Source organism: Balaenoptera musculus, chromosome 7, assembly GCF_009873245.2.
Source record: "Balaenoptera musculus isolate JJ_BM4_2016_0621 chromosome 7, mBalMus1.pri.v3, whole genome shotgun sequence".
Classification (NCBI taxonomy): Eukaryota; Metazoa; Chordata; class Mammalia; order Artiodactyla; family Balaenopteridae; genus Balaenoptera; species Balaenoptera musculus.
This window is the reverse complement of record NC_045791.1, coordinates 108,667,355-108,685,254: the sequence shown is the minus strand read 5'-3', so window position 1 is coordinate 108,685,254 and position 17,900 is coordinate 108,667,355. Positions and strand designations below refer to the sequence as shown.

Here is a 17,900-nt window from a genome sequence, read left to right as displayed (position 1 = left end):
GCGCCTGCCGTAAGCTGCGTCGGTTCCTGCCCTGGAAAAGGCAGAGCATTCAGTACGCCTTGAGGTGGACAAATCAACACCTCCAGATCCTCGAGGTGATTCCCACAACACTGGCTTGAAAGGCCAGGTCTGCCCTGAAACTGATCCGTTTGGATAAAGGGCCTGTGGTTGCTTCTGGGGAAGCAGAGAACGCTGGAGACTGAAGGACGTGAGCCTCTGTCCCATCCTCGACACAGCCCCGCACACAGGGCTTATCCCTTCAGGCCCAGAAGCAGCAGACACACTTGGGATTTTCGGTGCTTCTCAGAGCTGACTCCTGCCGGTCTGAGAAAGTCTTGCAGAAACACCTGTCGTGGTCCAATGTACCTGTCGCGGTCCGATGTACCGTTTACAAACCCTTTCCCACTTGTCTGAAACAGGCAGTAAGACTAGAGAACAGAAGTGCTCATTTGTTGCCATAAAGCTCCAGACCCTTGCTCCCTGATGCCTACGTATTTTCCTAACCTACCTGTACATGGATTGTTCTGGGTTCCAATACTGTTCTAAGATTTTATGGCATCCGTATAATGCCATTTGTGTGTGTGTTCTCTTCCGACCCCGACGTAAGCTAATCTATTCTTAGGGAGGTCTAGTTGTGCAGTGTGGGTGGCTTTCTCCGTCTCAGTCTCACCAGAATTTTTAAAGCAGAGCCAGGATCACCAAGGACAGGTGTGGAGCGCAGGCCGCCTGGGGGCAAAGACTTGACATGAAGCTCCAGAGCAGCCATGCCCCCTGCCACGTGGCCCCTACGTCCGGGCCTGTGTGCTGAGCCCGTGCTAGCCCTGGGCAGACGGGGGACCAGGCACAGTCCCTGCCCTCGGTGAGGCTACACTAGACGAAGCGGTACCGACGTGAGAGGTGCCAGGACAGGTGGGCAGCCTGGGAACCAGGTGTACCTCCCGTGGACAAAGGGCATGAAGGTCCACCTGCATGACGAGCATCAGACCAGAAACACAAGAAGCCAGACTGGAGAGGAACGTGCAGACCGAGGACAGCTTCCGGCACTGCGGCTTCTACAGGGGTAGCAAGACCCCGTAATCGGTCATCACAGAACGAAGCAGGCTGACGGCCGCGGTGTGACACAGCCAGGACACGCCAGACACCATCTTCTCAGAAGGAAAGGGAGGCCTGACTTCTCTCTCAGGGTTGTCAGTCATTCCATGACTCAAAGCTTCTGCATCTGGAAATCTGGGCTTGGAATCTGTCTGTCTAGCCCTGTAGCCTGGCTTCTGCAATGTTCTGGGGAAAACAAGGGAGAGGTTTTCCGCGTGTAACTCAATTCACCACCTCAAGAGATGGGGGTCTCCCCTCACGGGTGTGCAGTGGGGCTGAAGGGACTGATTCTTAGTGAATCCTCAATCCTCCAGTAAAACGTCCCCATTTTATGTGAGGACTGTGTTATCTTATTTTATTTTTTATTTTTGGCCGCACCTTGCGGCTTGTGGGATCCTAGTTCCCTGACCAGGGACTGAACCCGGGCCCTCGGCAGTGAAAGCGCAAGAGTCCTAACAACTGGACTGCCAGGGAATTCCCAGGATTGTGCTATTTTAAATGACAGTTACCAGCAGTGGGTACAGGCAAGAGTTGTTCTTCTTACAACAAAAGGTATCTTCCTTTTTACCTTTAACTATCTCTTTTGAGAAGCATACCTACTTAGGAAAGCATCTCACATCTTTTTGTTATTTTGGCATCAGTATCAGTAAACAAGTGGATTTTTCTGCCTGATTTTGAAACTAGGAACTTATACTGAAATCAGCATTCTGATGACAATTCAGAGTTCAAGTCCATGGGGAAAAAAACAAGGAAATGTCAGCAACCTGCAGAAGCCAAGGCTTTGTGGAGCTGGAGAGTCTAAGGCACTTGATTAGGAATGAATGTCCTGTAAGAAGGAAAAGCCCAGTTCTGCAGGGCAGGGAGAAATGACAGCACCCCAGCTGCTGCTGTAAACTCAGGCAACATACAGAATGGGAAAGAAATCCAGGAGGGAGGATTCCAAAAGTGTGAGCAACTCAAGCACAGGTCAGCCAGGTGGGCTGTCCACACCTGCCAAGTGTGCCCAGGAGGAAGCCGGGAGAACCTTCCTGGTCCGGGCACCATAAAGTCCTTGGCTTGACCTGCAGCCAAGAGAGAACTCTTACAGGTCCACTCAGGAATCCCCCCGCACACACCTTTGTCAGCAGGAATTTCAGCCGTGCCCTCGACGGCAGCTCCTTCGACACGGAAGATGAATGGGTGGCGATGCTGAACTGTGCAGCCCCGAGGTCAAGTTCTTTCTCATTATCCTCCCCATTTTTCTATCAAGGTGCTCCCTAAGGCTCACATTCAAGTCCACAGAAAGGGAATCCAAGGCTCTCGGAACAGGCTGCCCTTCACCCACCCAGACTAGGAACCAGCAGAGTGTCACAAAACCTCGGGACACTAAGACGTGTCTCCCCCAAAAAAGTTAAGCAGGTAGGGCTTTTTAAAGGTCTTATAGTTGTACAATTTTTCCGAGGATCAAAAAAATACAGACCACGGAAAGCAGCAGCAGAAGTCAACAGCTTGCTTTTTATTTATTTATTTTTAAAATGTGTTTATTTTTATTTATCTATTTTTGGCTGCGTTGGGTCTTCATTGCCGCGCGTGGGCTTTCTCTAGTTGCAGCGAGTGGGGGTTACTCTTCATCGCAGTGCGCAGGCTTCTCATTGCGGTGGCTTCTCTTGTTGCGGAGCACGGGCTCTAGGCTCGCAGGCTTCAGTAGTTGTGGCGCACGGGCTTAGTTGCTCCGCGGCATGTGGGATCTTCCCGGACCAGGGCTCGAACCCGTGTCCCCTGCATTGGCAGGCGGATTCTTAACCACTGCGCCACCAGGGAAGCCCAACAGCTTGCTTTTTACTATTTCAGTCTTATTTATATAGTTAGGGTTGTCTTTGCAAAATGCCACGTGGAGATGAAAGAGCAGTTAAGCTGGTCAGTCCTGAAGCACAGGTGACCAACTTCTCCCAGTTGCCTGGGACTTCCCAGGTTTTAGCACTGGACGTCCTGCATCCTAGGAAAACCAGGGCAGTCGGATACTCTACAAAGCCAAAGCAGCTTCGTTATCTTGGTTGAGTTTTCCATGTGTTATCTAAACTGCTTTCTAGATATTATTTAATTTAATAACAGCATCTTGAGAAGAAAGACGAATCAAATCAACTGGCTTGTTTTCTGAGCCCGGGTCTTCGTCTTACCATGAAACTGATCCCACCCAGCAACTCCAAACTTGGCATGGGGGGTGTCCTTAGAAGTCCAACTGACTCTGTGAGCCTCCATTTGCTAGGGGTTCCCGGTGACAATTTCAGACGCACACACTCTTGAGAGTCTGAAGTGAGCTTGAGAGGACAATAACACCACGCATCCCCTTGCAGTTAAAGGACTCTTTCTCTGGATTTCCAGAGCAGACGCTGTGCAGCCAGTTTCTTGATGTCCACCTTAAAATGCACACTGAGAAGACATGAAGCCTGACTGTGTGCAGAAGGGTAGGATGTGTGAGCTGAAGCTTCACAGGCAAGGTCCACCCTCTGAAAAGGCGGCAGCCCAGGCCCACCACAGACCAGGCGCTGACACACTCAGTTACAGAGACAATGCCATGGACTTGTGGGTTCCTTCAGTCCTCCCCCAGCGGCTGCTCTGCTCAGCTATTCTGCCCCTGCCACCAGACCCCATGGCTATCCTTCCCCAGTGCGGGAACCACCGATCCTTAGGAACACCTAGGTTGAAATCCACCATCACTTCTCCCTCCTATGCCTGCATCTCCTCCTCTCTACCTACAATGCAGGAGGGAGGGGGACCCCATGAGCCCAAGCCAGCCACTGCTGACGGCCCCTGAGCCTCTGGGGAAGAGCGGAAGCAGGCCAGGAGGGGTGGCAGTGGGCGAAGGGTGGGGTTGAGACTTCATGGACCACAGAGTGAGTAAATCTGCGGTCCAGAGGCATCGCTGATATCAACTTGTAGGGAACTTTCTCCGTCTGGGTGGGATCAATGTTTGGCCCACTGTCCCTCTGATTTCCAGAGGATCACTTCCTACGATCTGGCCACACATAGGCGATTCGATTCCACTGCTCCGAGAGGGTCTCTCCTCCCTAAGAGAACTGTTTAAGGTTTTCAACGACAGGAAACATGCCTGGGGTGAAAAAGCTTCCCTCAATGACGTCTATCTGCGGTACAGGGAAGGCTTAGGGACGCCTGTGCTACAGAAATGGCAGAATGAGGCCAAGCTGTGTGTCAGAGGAAGCAAGGATTTTGGGCTCCTAAATAATCTGAGTAGGAGCTGAGATGAGGCTTGGGGTGAAAAACAGAAAGACACATCCGGGATGATGCCGTCAAACTGGGCCGACTTTGAGGGCTTGGGAAGAAGATGTGGGTGTGAAAGGATGTGCCAGAAGGAAAGGGAAATCTGAAGCTATGGTGACCAGTGGGAAGTGATGTCCTGGGGACACCACCCGAGGTCCCTTTCTATTAATCTTGTGCATGTGAGCTCTGACGGGGACAGGCCATCCAGGGGGACCAGCGTCAGATCCCCTGGCAGCTGACCCATTCCAAGCACTCAGTGAACTTGTTCTCACACCAACCCCACTGCCGGCTGCAAAGCTGAGGCCCCCCAGTTTCATGACGGCCAGCCTGTTTCTGAAGCCACCGTTTCTGACAAGCCAGAGCATGTCATCCTGCTAGGATTCCACAAGCTGAGCACACAGCTGGGGCCACACACTGACAGTTTATTTTCTCCAAAGGCTGGGTCTGTTTTCTACCCCACCAACGCGTGCGAGACGTCTGCTGGGATTGAAACTTGTGGTTCGGGTCCAAAGGATGATCTTTACATAAACACTTCCACAGACACCTGTGTAATAAGGAAACCGTATCTGTTTCCCTCAAGAATAGCAATGACCTCTTCTCGGAGATGTTTTTTTTAAAGGGCATCCAACGAAGACAAAAAAATACAAGAGTCGTGTGGGTGTTTTTTTTAAAGGAAATGGTCAGTCTCCTGCTTCTACAGCATCCAAAGTAAGTTAAACGTAGAGCCCAGTACTGCTGGAGTATCCTGTCCAAGAAAATATCTGAGAAAACCAGCATCGCTGGCAGCCCAGGGGAGCTGAGGGGGTGATACGGCAAGGCTGGGGAAGGAGAGGCTTGTGGGGCAGTTCTGTCCAGCAGCAAACTCTGTACCTTCTCATAAACTCCTGGCCTTGCCTGCCTGTCGGTCCAGGAGTACTGGTCAGGGTGGTCATCTGGGATTTTAAATTGGCTAGCTAACAAAGGAGCTGTCTAGATCAGCCCCTGCAAAGGGCAGCCTTACAGACCACGCTCTCTGATGCAGGCAACGCTCTGAAGGTGACGCACTTTGACTGCAATAAAGCAATTCAGGGCCCTCACCACGCTGGCCTATTTCCACACGAGCTTGATTCAGTCGTTTACTCTTGCTCCAGTCTTCCTTGTGTGCAAGACCCCGCCGAGATACTTGGGTTCATCAGGACACCACGTCGAAGGTGACTCGTGATAGAGTCAAGGTCCAGCCTGATGGAGTCCGTGTGCAGTGCATGTGTGCACAGGAAATAAACGCCTGTCCCACCAAGAAGAGAGCCACACGGCAACAGGTAAATGCTGGCTTTGAAGGGGCCGCTGGGGCTGCTACAGGCCCCACCTAACATCTGTTTGAATGATACACGTTTGATGCATCTCAGGCCTATTGCTCTCAGACGCCCAACCCCACCCCATTACAGGCGCATTACCTTATTGGAATCCCACCCTCACAAAAGCATGCCAGTTTCCTTTTTGGTAAATAAATTACCTCATCATCAGAAGTTACGAGGATACACAGGAGCTGGCACAGTTATTCCACCAAGGACAAACACAATCTTTGTAGAAAACTATCTGAAAATGTCAGGCTGTTTAGCCAAGTTCTTTTCCTTGGCTCCCTGGAGAGGAACAGGCTGTATGTAGGCTCTGCTACTTGAGATCAGTGCAGGTTCCCTGCTCCATGGCCAGTATGAGGGTGATGACCGACAGTACTGAAACCCAAAGCAACCAACCTGGGCAAGATTTCCCCAACATTTAACCACTTAGGTCCTCAGCACAAGTGGCCAATGAGCTTAGAGGTCTTTCTGCCATAATACATCTTGGAGATAACCCAGGGAGTGAGTGATACAGTGTGATCAGTGTTTGAGAGCATTTGGTTCTATCACCTTTTAAAATTTTCCAGACTCAAATAATTGGGCCATTCTCCATGATGCAGAACTTTGGGACTTGAATTAGCAACACATCTGCATGCTCCCAAATTTCTTAATAAGGAAAGTCAGGATTCTGCCCTTGGACATCCCCTTGAATACCTCCTCCCATCTGGAACCAAAGAATGCCAGTCTAACTCAGCTGCTGGGGATATGTAGCTCCCAACAACTTAGACAAGAACAGATCCATTCCAGGTACCTGCCAGAGAATATACCTGAAACTCACTGCCCTCTAAACCTTCACCCAAAGCTTAGCTGTATAGACAAAATCAGTGAAGGATTACAATGAAGGTCATGCCATCCTTTCATGCTCTAGTAATTCAAATCCACTTCTAGATTAAGCCACTCCCTCAGGGAACTGTGTACCTGCATCAATAATTCCAGTTCCCAAGAGACTGGCATTAACTGAAATGCACTTTAAAATGACATTGGCTCTTGCTTGCCCTACAATTACATAACAAAGCCCCACTGTGCTCCTTTTCTGGATTCCAATAATATCCATGCATACATAGGAAAAAAAAAAAAAAAGATGGCATTGAGGACCATCACAAGACGCAGACTGTGTGAGAGCATTTTTGAAGAACCGATCGTGATTATATCACCAAGAGGTTGAGATGAAAAGTAAGTGGGCATCAGCCCTCCTACAGGAATGTTCCAGTACCATCTTTTGTTGTTACCATCTTTCCCCCTTGGCAAGAAGGAGCAAATGCCCCTCTGATGGCTCCTGAGCTTAGCAGGTGAGCGTAAGGTGACTTAAGATGCATCGTCAATCAGATCTCACTTTTTTTACTTCCCAGCAAGAAGATGGTGATTGCACGTCTCCCTCTAAGTAACATAAAGCAAATGGGTCAATAATCAGGCTTTGCTCTCTGACGGGGTCTTTGGAAGAACTACGCCAGAGAAAGGGCAGCCTCCTTGTTGATGGGGCAGCTTTGCGGAGAGAACCCCAAAGACCTGGAGGGGGACAGGACTGTCACAGGCAGGTCTCATGGGATGGGGTTAAGTCTCTGATTTGGAGGTCACTGGAGAAGCAGCCTGACTCTACTCCCCAAATAACCCCAAATAGATCAAGCACAAAGGAATTTCCTCTGTAAAAGAAGGAGTATATATCTCAAAAGTCTACTTAATGGTGAAGCATGGGAAGCATTCCATCAACAGGAGAAACACACCAGAGACACCTAAAGAAACACATGCTTTTTAACACAGTTCAGAAAGGTGAAGCCACTGCTGAAAGACAAGAGGGAAAAGGGCAATTCACCCCAGCAAGCAAATTACACAGCGAGGGTACCATTTGTTACCCATCCTATTGGAAAGGTTTTTTAAAAAGGGAAATGTCCCTGAGAGCGCAGGGGAAAAAGCCAGAGGAGATGAACTGATACCGTCTTCCCAGGAATTTGGCACTACATGCCCAAAGCCCATAAAAGCACACACTGTTCAACTCAGGAAGGCTACGGCTAGGAATCTGCGGGAAATGGATGAGGGCACAGAAGTGTCAAAAGAGGAACCTGATTCGAGTTACTTACAACAGCAAAAATCATTCAACATGTAAATTTACTTGCCAAATGTCTGTTCTGGAGATACTGTTAAGTCAATTAGGGCACATGTGCAGAATGAATGTTATACAACTATTTAAAATGGTGGCATACATTTGCTGACATGGGAAGGTGCCTATGATCTGGCATCGTCTAGGAGAGCAGGCCACATGCCATGTGTACAGGGGTACTGCATGCTTGTGCAAGGAGAAAGCACAGAGTATAGAAATGGCTGGGAATATACACCCCGAAATGTCAGCAGTCATGTTTTCCAGTGGGTATTTGGGGATTTTCATCTTCTTCCGTATGTTTATTTCTAACTTCTTGCCAATCACTGTGCAATTTTTTTTAAGTATTTAAAATGAAAAGCTTAACACTGTGATATAATCAAACAACCAGCTAGTACTATATATTCTAATCTACGCATTTGTCTACATCAAGGCAGATAAACATCACGCAGGATTCATGGAATGTGTTGTTCTGGAATAGTCATTACACCCCATCTTCAGGTTTTACCAAAGCTTTCTAGAAGAGCTCACCGTGGGTGGAATGTCTACTTTTCCCCCAATAATGAAATTAATTGTCTTTTAATCTATCTTATAAAAATCACCAGTATAAGAGAAATTATTACACAGAGAAAACGAACTTGCCTCACAAACTGGTATGTGTTCTTATCGGACAATAAAAACTGACTCATGAATTGCATTTAATTCTTGTTTTTGTTCTCAGCTGCTCAAGCTGACCCTGGGTTCCCTAGTCTAGATGTTCAGACAGATCTCTTTTTTTTCTCCTTTCTCTTTTACTACTTGCTCCTGTCTTTTTACTCTCACTTAAAATTTTTACTCTCATTTAAATACTACTTTAACCTCCAACAGAGCTGAAAGGTTTGACTGTGCTGGGACCCCCTCTGCCGCTCACAGCCCAACACCCGCTGATTTCTCCGAAGGAGCGATACTCACATGTAAACTTGGATGATAGGTCAGCACACCGTTGTCACACAGGGTGACGTATTTCTTTTTCCATTCTTTGTTCAATGATTTGCCACTTCGCTTCAGCAGCATGCCCTGTAAGGAAAAAGGAGGCAGACAGAAATTAATAAATATAAATTATAAAGTCCGGTGTCCATTTTTTAAAAAAAGAGTAGGCACATAGGTAATTTTTAAATTGTTAAACTTTCGTTTTCTCTCTGCCATCTTAAAATGGAAATGACACATTTTTAGCTTGGTAATTTGATTTTCTCCTTTCTTTTTCACACAATATATTTATAGTCAACCAATTTCCTTTTGTGTGTGTGTGGAGAATAATTTCCTTTTGTATGTGTGTGTAGAACTTAACTTTGTGACATTAATGAGTGCTAAGATATGCCACTGGTTCAACAAATATAATACAAACCATCCTGATGTGCTACATCATACCTTTTCTTATAACTAAGTTATAAGCACATGGAGCCCCTAAAGGTATTAAAAAGGAACCTACATTTCCTTTTCTAAAAATAAGACAGTAACCATATTCTTACCTTATGATATTTATAAATAAGAACATTTTTTTTACAGTTCTTCATTTCAGACCTTAATTTATTAAAAATGAAATTCCATTTGCAAACTTAGCAACGGCATTTAATAGATGAACTGTGTATAATTTACTTTAACCCATTTTTAATGAAATCACATTAGGGCTTCTTGAAAACCATTCAAAACTTGAAACCAACACACTTCTGAAGTATATTTAATCCAGTCTTCCTTAGATGACTGATGAGAATTCATTCTTGTTTTAACTACCAATTCCCAGCAAACCTTCCGCCTTGTTTGTAGGTTTTCCTGAGTTAAGAAAACCGAAGGCAGGGGGCTTCCCTGGTGGCGCAGTGGTTGAGAGTCTGCCTGCTAGTGCAGGGGACACGGGTTCGAGCCCTGGTCTGGGAGGATCCCACATGCAGCGAAGCAACTAGGCCCGTGAGCCACAACTACTGAGCCTGCGCGTCTGGAGCCTGTGCTCCGCAACAGGAGAGGCCGCGATAGTGAGAGGCCCGCGTACCGCGATGAAGAGTGGCCCACACTTGCCGCAACTAGAGAAAGCCCTCGCACAGAAACGAAGACCCAACACAGCCAAAAATAAATAAATAAATAAATAAATTAATTTAAAAAGAAAACCGAAGGCAGCCCTGAGTTCTGCCAGGCCCAACACCTTGACTCTGCACTTTCTCTTTCCCTTTTGGGGCTTCGCGCCGTCCTTACTCAATTTCAACTTGAGCTCTCATATCTGGGTTCGTCTGACTCTTGTTCACAGAGAAGAAGGAAAACAGAAGAATCTCCTCCCTTGCTCTTCCTCTTGCTGCCCATTTATAAACCTACATGATGATAATTATGACTGCGAAAGCATAAGACTAATGCTAGTGAATTCACCCAGATCGAGGCAGAAAGAAAGTTCTAAGTTTGAAATAGAATTCGACACCTTAAAGAAGCAGAGGCATCCTGAGTCCCCTTGGGAATTTTTACCAGCCTCCGTCCGCCGCCTGATTCTATTGATCAGGAAGCAAAATACAAGAAAAAAATCAAGTAAGCGTTTTTTATGCAATGGAATTAAGTTCCAATTAATTACCAATATTGTGACATTATTTTTACACCAGATTTTACAAATGTAATGGACAACTCGGGACTCTGACCACAAATGTTTACTGTCGCTGAAAGAAAACATTTCAAAGTTTGAGGCAACCGACAAGTAAACCTTTGGAAGAGCATTTCTTTCCATGTGCTTACTTAAAGAAAGCACGTGACATAAAGCTGCAGACCTTGATTTCTTGGAATCTCAACCAATATAAACCAAACATGGCACAGAGACTGACAAAGGGAACCAGGCCCAGAGGAAACTTTTACTTACAAACCAAGGCGACACAAGTTCCAGGACATAGTAAGAACCAGTGGGAGAGGGGTGGTCACCACTGGTGACAATGAATTAGTGATAATGAAAAGGCAACACTTAAAATCATGAAATGTCCCTCCCTGGTGGGATTTCTAAGATATTAAAACGTAGCATAACAAAACATGACACAAGTTCTCCTGCAGGCTCACATTTTCCCACCACCATCCATTTTAGCCGGAATTCCAACAATACCAGGGGCTGGGGTTACTATGTGTCATTGGTAGCTGAGCGCTGCCCTGGGCCTCAGAAAGCTTTTCCTCCAGCCTCAAACGAAATGCAGGCCGCAGGTCACACCCCGGGGCTCCGTGCAGATGGACGTTCAGAAGTCTTTTCAGCTAGCTCGTGGGCACTTTCAGAAGCAAATCCTACACTCCCCGGTGAAAGGTATAAAGACTTATTTCTTAAGGGAATAAAGGGAAAATTCATCAGGAGGCCACGTGAAGAGACGACGTCATAGTTTTCTGGGAAATTAAATTAGGCCAATTTGTTTGGTCCTAGGAAAACTTAATGTCTTGTTGAAAAAAAAAAAAATCCAAATCTTGACAATCTTAAATAAATTCCGTGGTTCACCTCGGAGGATTATCTCTGATTACATGTACTATTCAAATGCTGCAACATTCAGCAGACCTGAACACCCTGGTGGCCTAGGAACCATATTTCTGCCCTTCAGCCTTGGCCCCAGCTGGGCTTATTATCCCACCCCTCAGAGCCCACCTCCCCAAGACTGCAGTAGAGACTGAACCGATTGGCCACCTGGCTCCCCACGTCACGCTGCACGCAAGATGGGGTCGCCCAGCTGCTGGTCTGGGCAGAGCTGGACCAGGGAAGGCGCACTTTTCTTTCAGTGGCCTGAGCGCTAGCAGGTGCTGATGCGTTTCTAAGCGTCATCATGTCCTCTCTCTCACTCGCTCCCCGTAAGAAGCAGGGCAGGGGTAGCAGAGTTATGACGGCTCCCTCGTTACAGACGTGTACTCTGACCACAGAGCTAAGGGAGCTCGTTAGTGATGGGAAGTGACAGGACCAGCCACCGTGCCCTCTTCATTCCTGCCATTGTACTGGGCTGCTAAGTTCTGGCCTGTGGGCAGTGACCACAATGGTCAAACCGACCAGTGTCCCCAGCACTGCCGGGCCTACAGCCTTCGGTCTCGAAGCACCAGCCCCTCCTCCCAGGGCACGAATCCCAAACCTGAGAGCGGCGAGTCACCCAGCATCCTGGCAGGCACCTCCAGTCCGGTTCCTCTCTTGAGAGGGCACTGAGAATCCAGGATTGCAAGGGAATATAAAATACCAGTAGCATTCGGTCTGGTATTTTATATCCACGCAGTGAAAGAACAGATAAGCACCACTCTAACATGAACAAATTCAAATCTGTTCCTGAAAATACATTGCATATGGATCCAGAGGAAGGGGTTTCTGTTGGCTAAATCTTAAGAGTACCCTGAAAATGCCCTAAACTCTGAGTGTCCTGGAGAGAGGGGAGACCGGAACGAGGATTTATGGAAGCAAATCTCCAGCTTACTAAAAGATTCCAGGAAGCGGGTGGTCAGGCTGTTGCAAGTGGAGAAGGCCAGACCTCTTGATGGGGTGGAGAAGGTCAACGAGGCACGGCGGAGCCAACGGTCCAGGAATGGCGCCCTGGACTGAGCAGGGAACGCAGGGTCCGCGTCTGCGTTTCCAGATTTCCTGATGACCCAAGAGAAGAAGAAAAACTGGAGCTTTATGCGACGGCTCCTTACTTTAGAATGTCAGCAACGGGTTATACACCATCTGCGTGTAATTCAGGCCAAACCCAACACATCTGCAGGCCAGACGCAGGCACCTCTGTGTCTGCGACCTCCGGCCAAGAGTTAGCAGAAGGCGGTAGCGGGGTCTGGACCAAGGTGCTGGACCTCCCACGGCTGGGCCACGTGGGACCTCCATCCTATCACCCAGACAGCAGCCATCCACAGGCTTGCACATCCTGGAAGGGGAGTCCCAGGAAAGCCCAGGGCCGTGGATTAATGCCCACAGCTCTGGACGTCAGGGTCCACTTCTGCACTTACATGTGTGAACCTTTAGAAAAGGTCAGCCAAAACACTAGGAGAGACCAGCAAACTGTGCGGTCTCTCCATAAATAATCAAAAGAGCCCCATCCTGAAAAACATGATGAGACACGAGGTCTTTGATGAGTCGAGGGCGCGGGAGGCAGCAAGCAGGATGAACTTTTGCAATCAGAGGTTCAACTGAACTCCAAATGAGGAGACTCAGGAAACAGCTTCTGTGGATTAAAGATGTGTTTCCTTTTGCTTTCCTTCTATTTTTTTTCTTAAATTAATTCTGAACCCTGATTTTTAGAGAGTATTTGTATCAAGTGGGAATCACAGAATTTCAGAATCACAGGAGACTCTGGAAGTCAAACCATTCCATCCTGAATCTACTAGACCAATATTTGTGCTTGATCCCTGCCCGGGGTCACCCTGCTCAAGAATCCCTGGGGACAGTGAACTCATGGGCCTGGACCCCTAGAGCTGCCTGAGCAGGGCTCCGCTGCCCTCCGGGGGGCGAACCTCATCTGTAACTCTGGAGTGCAGCCTGCCCCCAGCATGCCCTTCTTTTGAGGGACCAAGGACAGTTGCCACAAAGGCCCAATGAGATGTCACATAGCTACACAGCCAAGCCCCGGACTCCTCCCAGAGCAAAAGGTTCCAGACACGGTGGGGCTCTCCTCTGAGCACAGGCAACATCCTCCAAAGTGCTGAAGGGAGAGAACCCATCACCTCCCTTTAGGACAGACTTCTACCGACGAAGCAGGATGCTCTAACATGCCAGCAGCCCCTCACTGCAGGCTGAGCCCCTAGACTGGATCCCCCATGCTTCTGCCATCCCAGACTTACACAATTTCTACTCTAACTACCAGGAAAATGGAAAACCCTAAAAATAGTTCATTTTAAACTTTTGAAGGACGCAAAGCCCTGATCCCACAAGCTAGAAGATGACAGAGGCCGGAAGGCGCTCTGCCAGAGACACACGGGCGGGCAGCTCCCATCAGCGAGTGTAAATGGCCCTTCTGATTCTAAGTCTCTTTGATTCTGTGTGACCCAGGGCAAAACCGCACGGCGGAATGTCAAAATGTATACTTGGTCTATCTTTCAGATGCCACTTTTGTACATGTAGAAACGATTTCCTGCTTAAGATCGTTTCTCATGGACCAGCTATCCCAGTGTAGACGTCAATTACAGTTAATGCTTTATTTGAATTTCGCATGGCTTATGCATCTGTTTTTAAAATTTTTTATTTCAGAACAATATTGGGCTCATTGTGAGCCACATGCTGCTCTAAGAGCCTTACAAGTAAGTATTAACTCACTGAAAGCTTATGACGACCTAATGGTAATGACTATGACTATCCCCATTTTACAGATGAGGCCACTGAGGCACAGAGAGGCTACGTAACTTGCCCAACTCACACAGCCAGCTTGGTAGCTGATTTCAAGACAGCTTCCAATGCACCAGGCTTCGCGGTATTCGTGTCCCTGTGTAAATCATTCCATACTGACTCAGGGGTGCCTGAGACTCACTTTAACCAACAGTAGCAGTTGAAGTGACGCTACCTACGCTGGTTTTAAACCTTAAGAAATCCTGGCAGCTTCCGCTTCGGGGAGCTCTGACCAGGAAGCCATGCTGTGCTCTGTCCACAGTCCTGAACCACAGAATTACGAGAAATAATAACAGTTTTTTCAAATCATTAGGGTTTGGGGTAGAGTATTAGGCAAAAATAGACTAGAAAAACACAACTAGCATCCTGCATTGCTGTAACAAAAATCAAAAACACGTGTCACTGGCTTGGAACCAGGCAGCTGGCTGAGGCTGGCAGGGACTGAACAGCTGGAAGGACCGTGAGAAAAATGCTCCCTGAGGTTGGAGAAAGGGGTGCGACTTGTGCGCTGGCAGGACGGACAGTTAGCAGACCTGCTCCCTGTGGGAACACGCAGCACAGCCAGGATGTGTAGTGAACCCCTGGACGGACGTGGCTAAGATTTCCCAGCAGAATGCCAAACACGCTAACTGCTCTGATGAGCTCCGATGTGTCTGGGAGGAGGGAGAGGACATCAAGGTAGTTTTCAAGCAGAATTAGAAAAAGTATTTCTGATTTAAAAACCTTACTGGACCAGACCATGAGAAAAATGGTTTCTCAATCCCAGCTTCTCCTGCAGTAGAAAACTCTGAGAGTGAGAACTGGCCTCAGAACAAAGCTCGAATCCAGGGAATGGCAGGAGATGTGATCTCACAATAAAGGCCCCAGCAAGAGTGTGGCAGTCAGACCCCCTTCTTGAGAACTCAGAAAGATTTAAGGTACACCCTTCCCATTACTAGAAGATCTGTGGATCAGAGACAGGAACCTGTGGATTGGCTTTTGCCTAATGGACAAAATTTGTAATTCAATACAAAGGACACCCACAAGGTTTTTAAAGGAATTACACCACTTTGGACTAAAAAGCACAGAGGGGACTTCCCTGGTGGCGCAGTGGTTAAGAATCCTCCTGCCAATGCAGGGGATACGGGTTTGAGCCCTGGGCCAGGAAGATCCCACATGCCACAGAGCAACTAAGCCTGTGCGCCACAACTACTGAGCCTGCGCTCTAGAGCCCGTGAGCCACAACTACTGAGCCCGCGTGCCACAACTACTGAAGCCCGTGCACCTAGAGCCTGTGCTCCGCAACAAAGAGAAGCCACAGCAATGAGAAACCCGAGCACTGCAACGAAGAGTGGCCCCCGCTCACCGCAACTAGAGAAAGCCCGCACGCAGCAACAAAGACCCAACGCAGCCATAAATAAATAAATAAATAAATAAATAAATAAATTCATTTAAAAAATAAAATGAAATAAAATAAAAAGCACAGAGAAGGTTCAAAATGAAAAGAGGCCCTGGGCTTTCAACCCAAGTACAGGCTGAGAAAGCTATGTAGCTGTACACAGGCCATTTCTTATGGAGAAGGAAGGTTGACTCAGATAGCAGAGTCCAGGGCCAAGGAGGATACCCCTGGAAGCAGAACACACCCTGTGCTGTGGACCAGTAATATCTACAGGTGTTCTGTCCCTCTCCTCCTTTTTGGAATGAGGTACCTGCTGTGGTTCTCCTGTGCCGGTGTCAGCACTGTGAGTGTGCGTGCGTGTGTGTTTATGTGTACGATAACTTGTCCCTTGAGTACCTGGTCTTCAGATGGAAAGGTCATATCCCAGGCGCCTCATCTACATGTGCACCTGATGTAGATGACAATCTTGGATTCAAGCCTGAGCCAGATGCCATGATGGAATGAGACTTTGTGAATCTGGGGACAGGGTGAGGGTACTTTGCACGTGGGAGGGCAGATTGAAGTAGCTAGTCTCCAAAGATGACCCTCAAAAACTCAGCTCACTCTGTCATCCCAGGCCCTCAGACTCAATTTAACTAGTAGAATGTGGTGGGAATGACGCTATTGTTCTGGCCGAAGCCTGAAGAAGGCCTAGAAGCTCCTGTTTTTGTGCCCTTGGGAGCCCTAGCATCCTTGTAAGAAACTGGACCACTTTTCTAGGGAGACAGTGAAAAGGGAGAGACCCTGAGACTACATGGAGGAGAGCTGGGGTCTCGGATACACGATGGTCGTTGACCTGCTGGCGTCAACCCCCAGCCGTATGAGCCACGTCTGCTGAGGCACCAGATGTGACTGAAGAAATCATCTTGTATGCCCCAGCCCTAGAAGGCATTTTGCAGAGCAGAAACGAGCTGTCCCCAACATCCCTGCTCCAAATTCCTGACCCACAGAGTCATGAGCAATAATAAAATGGTTACTGTTTTAAACCACTATGATTTGGGTTAATTACCAGCAACAGATAACCAATGCAGTGGGAAGAGCCGGGAGCAATAGTCTATACTCATAACCGGAAGCTACACCACCTCCTTGTGAATCATTTCACCCTCCAGACCAATTTCAAAGCTTTAACATCTCTTACTAGTTTGCATAGTAAGACATTTAAGGGCTTTGTGACATCTCAAATATTCCTCTTCTCTTACTCAGAAATGGCAAACGTTGATCTAATTGCTACCACCTCATTCATTTACTGATGCATCAGAAAGACTGATTTTTAATGATCTACAACCAAAACATCAGATTCTAGGCAGGCATTTCTTGCTTTTTTTGGCTCAGGGAACTCTGTCTATGGTGGAGCAAAGAGTAGAATTGTCTTTTGGCTGCAATCTCTTTATTAGTCATGTGTATTCTCTGCGTAGTCCCAAGCGGTCACTGAAAGCCCAAAGCAATGTTAAGTGTACAAGCTTTAAGTAACTTACAAAGTTAATGTAATGAATGTAAGTGCTGTCTAAGGTCCATCACTCAGTGCCCACTACAGCCCCAAGCTGTGATAAAACACCACTCATAAATTTATATGAAAACTCTGTTCGATAGCAATTATTTACCAACAAAGATTTACTGATTGCATTAGAGACTGGGGGTCTAAAGCAGGCAAATCAGTCTTTGTTTTGAGTTGCAGGGACCAGTGGCGTTGGCGTCTGTGAGCACAGAGGTCATCACGACACCGGGGGAACATTTAACAGCCAGGGTCCTACGAGGCAACGGAGGACCAGCCAGCTGCAGGCTGTGCCACAGAAAGATCAGACCAGCGACAGACACATCCACGAAGCACTGATCTTTGCTCTGAGGCAGCATTTCTCATCTGCTTTAACAGCCACTGGAGGCCATGCATGCATCTGACTGAAAGCAAAGGAGAGGCCATGTGTGATTCAGCAGTGATATAAATTGAATTATCCTGCTGCACTTGAGGGGGTGCCAATAGCTTCCTAATTACCAAGTTCAAAAAGATGATAGTTTTTCCAGGGTTTGAAACCATCCACACAAGTTCAGAAATGTTTAGTATTTCTGCTTCTAAAAAAGAAGTGCGGTTTGAGTCCTTCTTTGGTTCTACAGTGAACACCTGTTAAGGGTGCCTCGGTGACTTTATGATTCGCATTCTTAGTACTTCTGAGTAGATTCTCATGATAGCAGTTAAAGGTTTTCTATGGAATTTCTAAAACGTCGCAGAGAAAAGCTGGCATCTTTACCTGAGATCCAAAGAGTAAGATCACCAATCATTCAATTTTCACATTTGCATTTAGTACTTTTATTCCCATCAAGATTTCTCCTGTCACATGTATTATACTT

At 47.4% G+C, this 17,900-nt stretch overlaps 1 protein-coding gene across 10 annotated transcripts in view; it reads right to left on the bottom strand.

Moving 5' to 3' along the window:
• Positions 1-17,900, bottom strand: part of AGAP1 (ArfGAP with GTPase domain, ankyrin repeat and PH domain 1) — a 549,508-nt gene that overhangs the window by 200,866 nt on the left and 330,742 nt on the right. For all 10 annotated transcript variants that reach the window (XM_036857335.1, XM_036857336.1, XM_036857337.1 and 7 more), the window contains one exon: positions 8,770-8,874. In XM_036857335.1, coding sequence (XP_036713230.1) covers positions 8,770-8,874 — 105 coding nt within the window. The remainder of the gene's footprint in view (positions 1-8,769; positions 8,875-17,900) is intronic.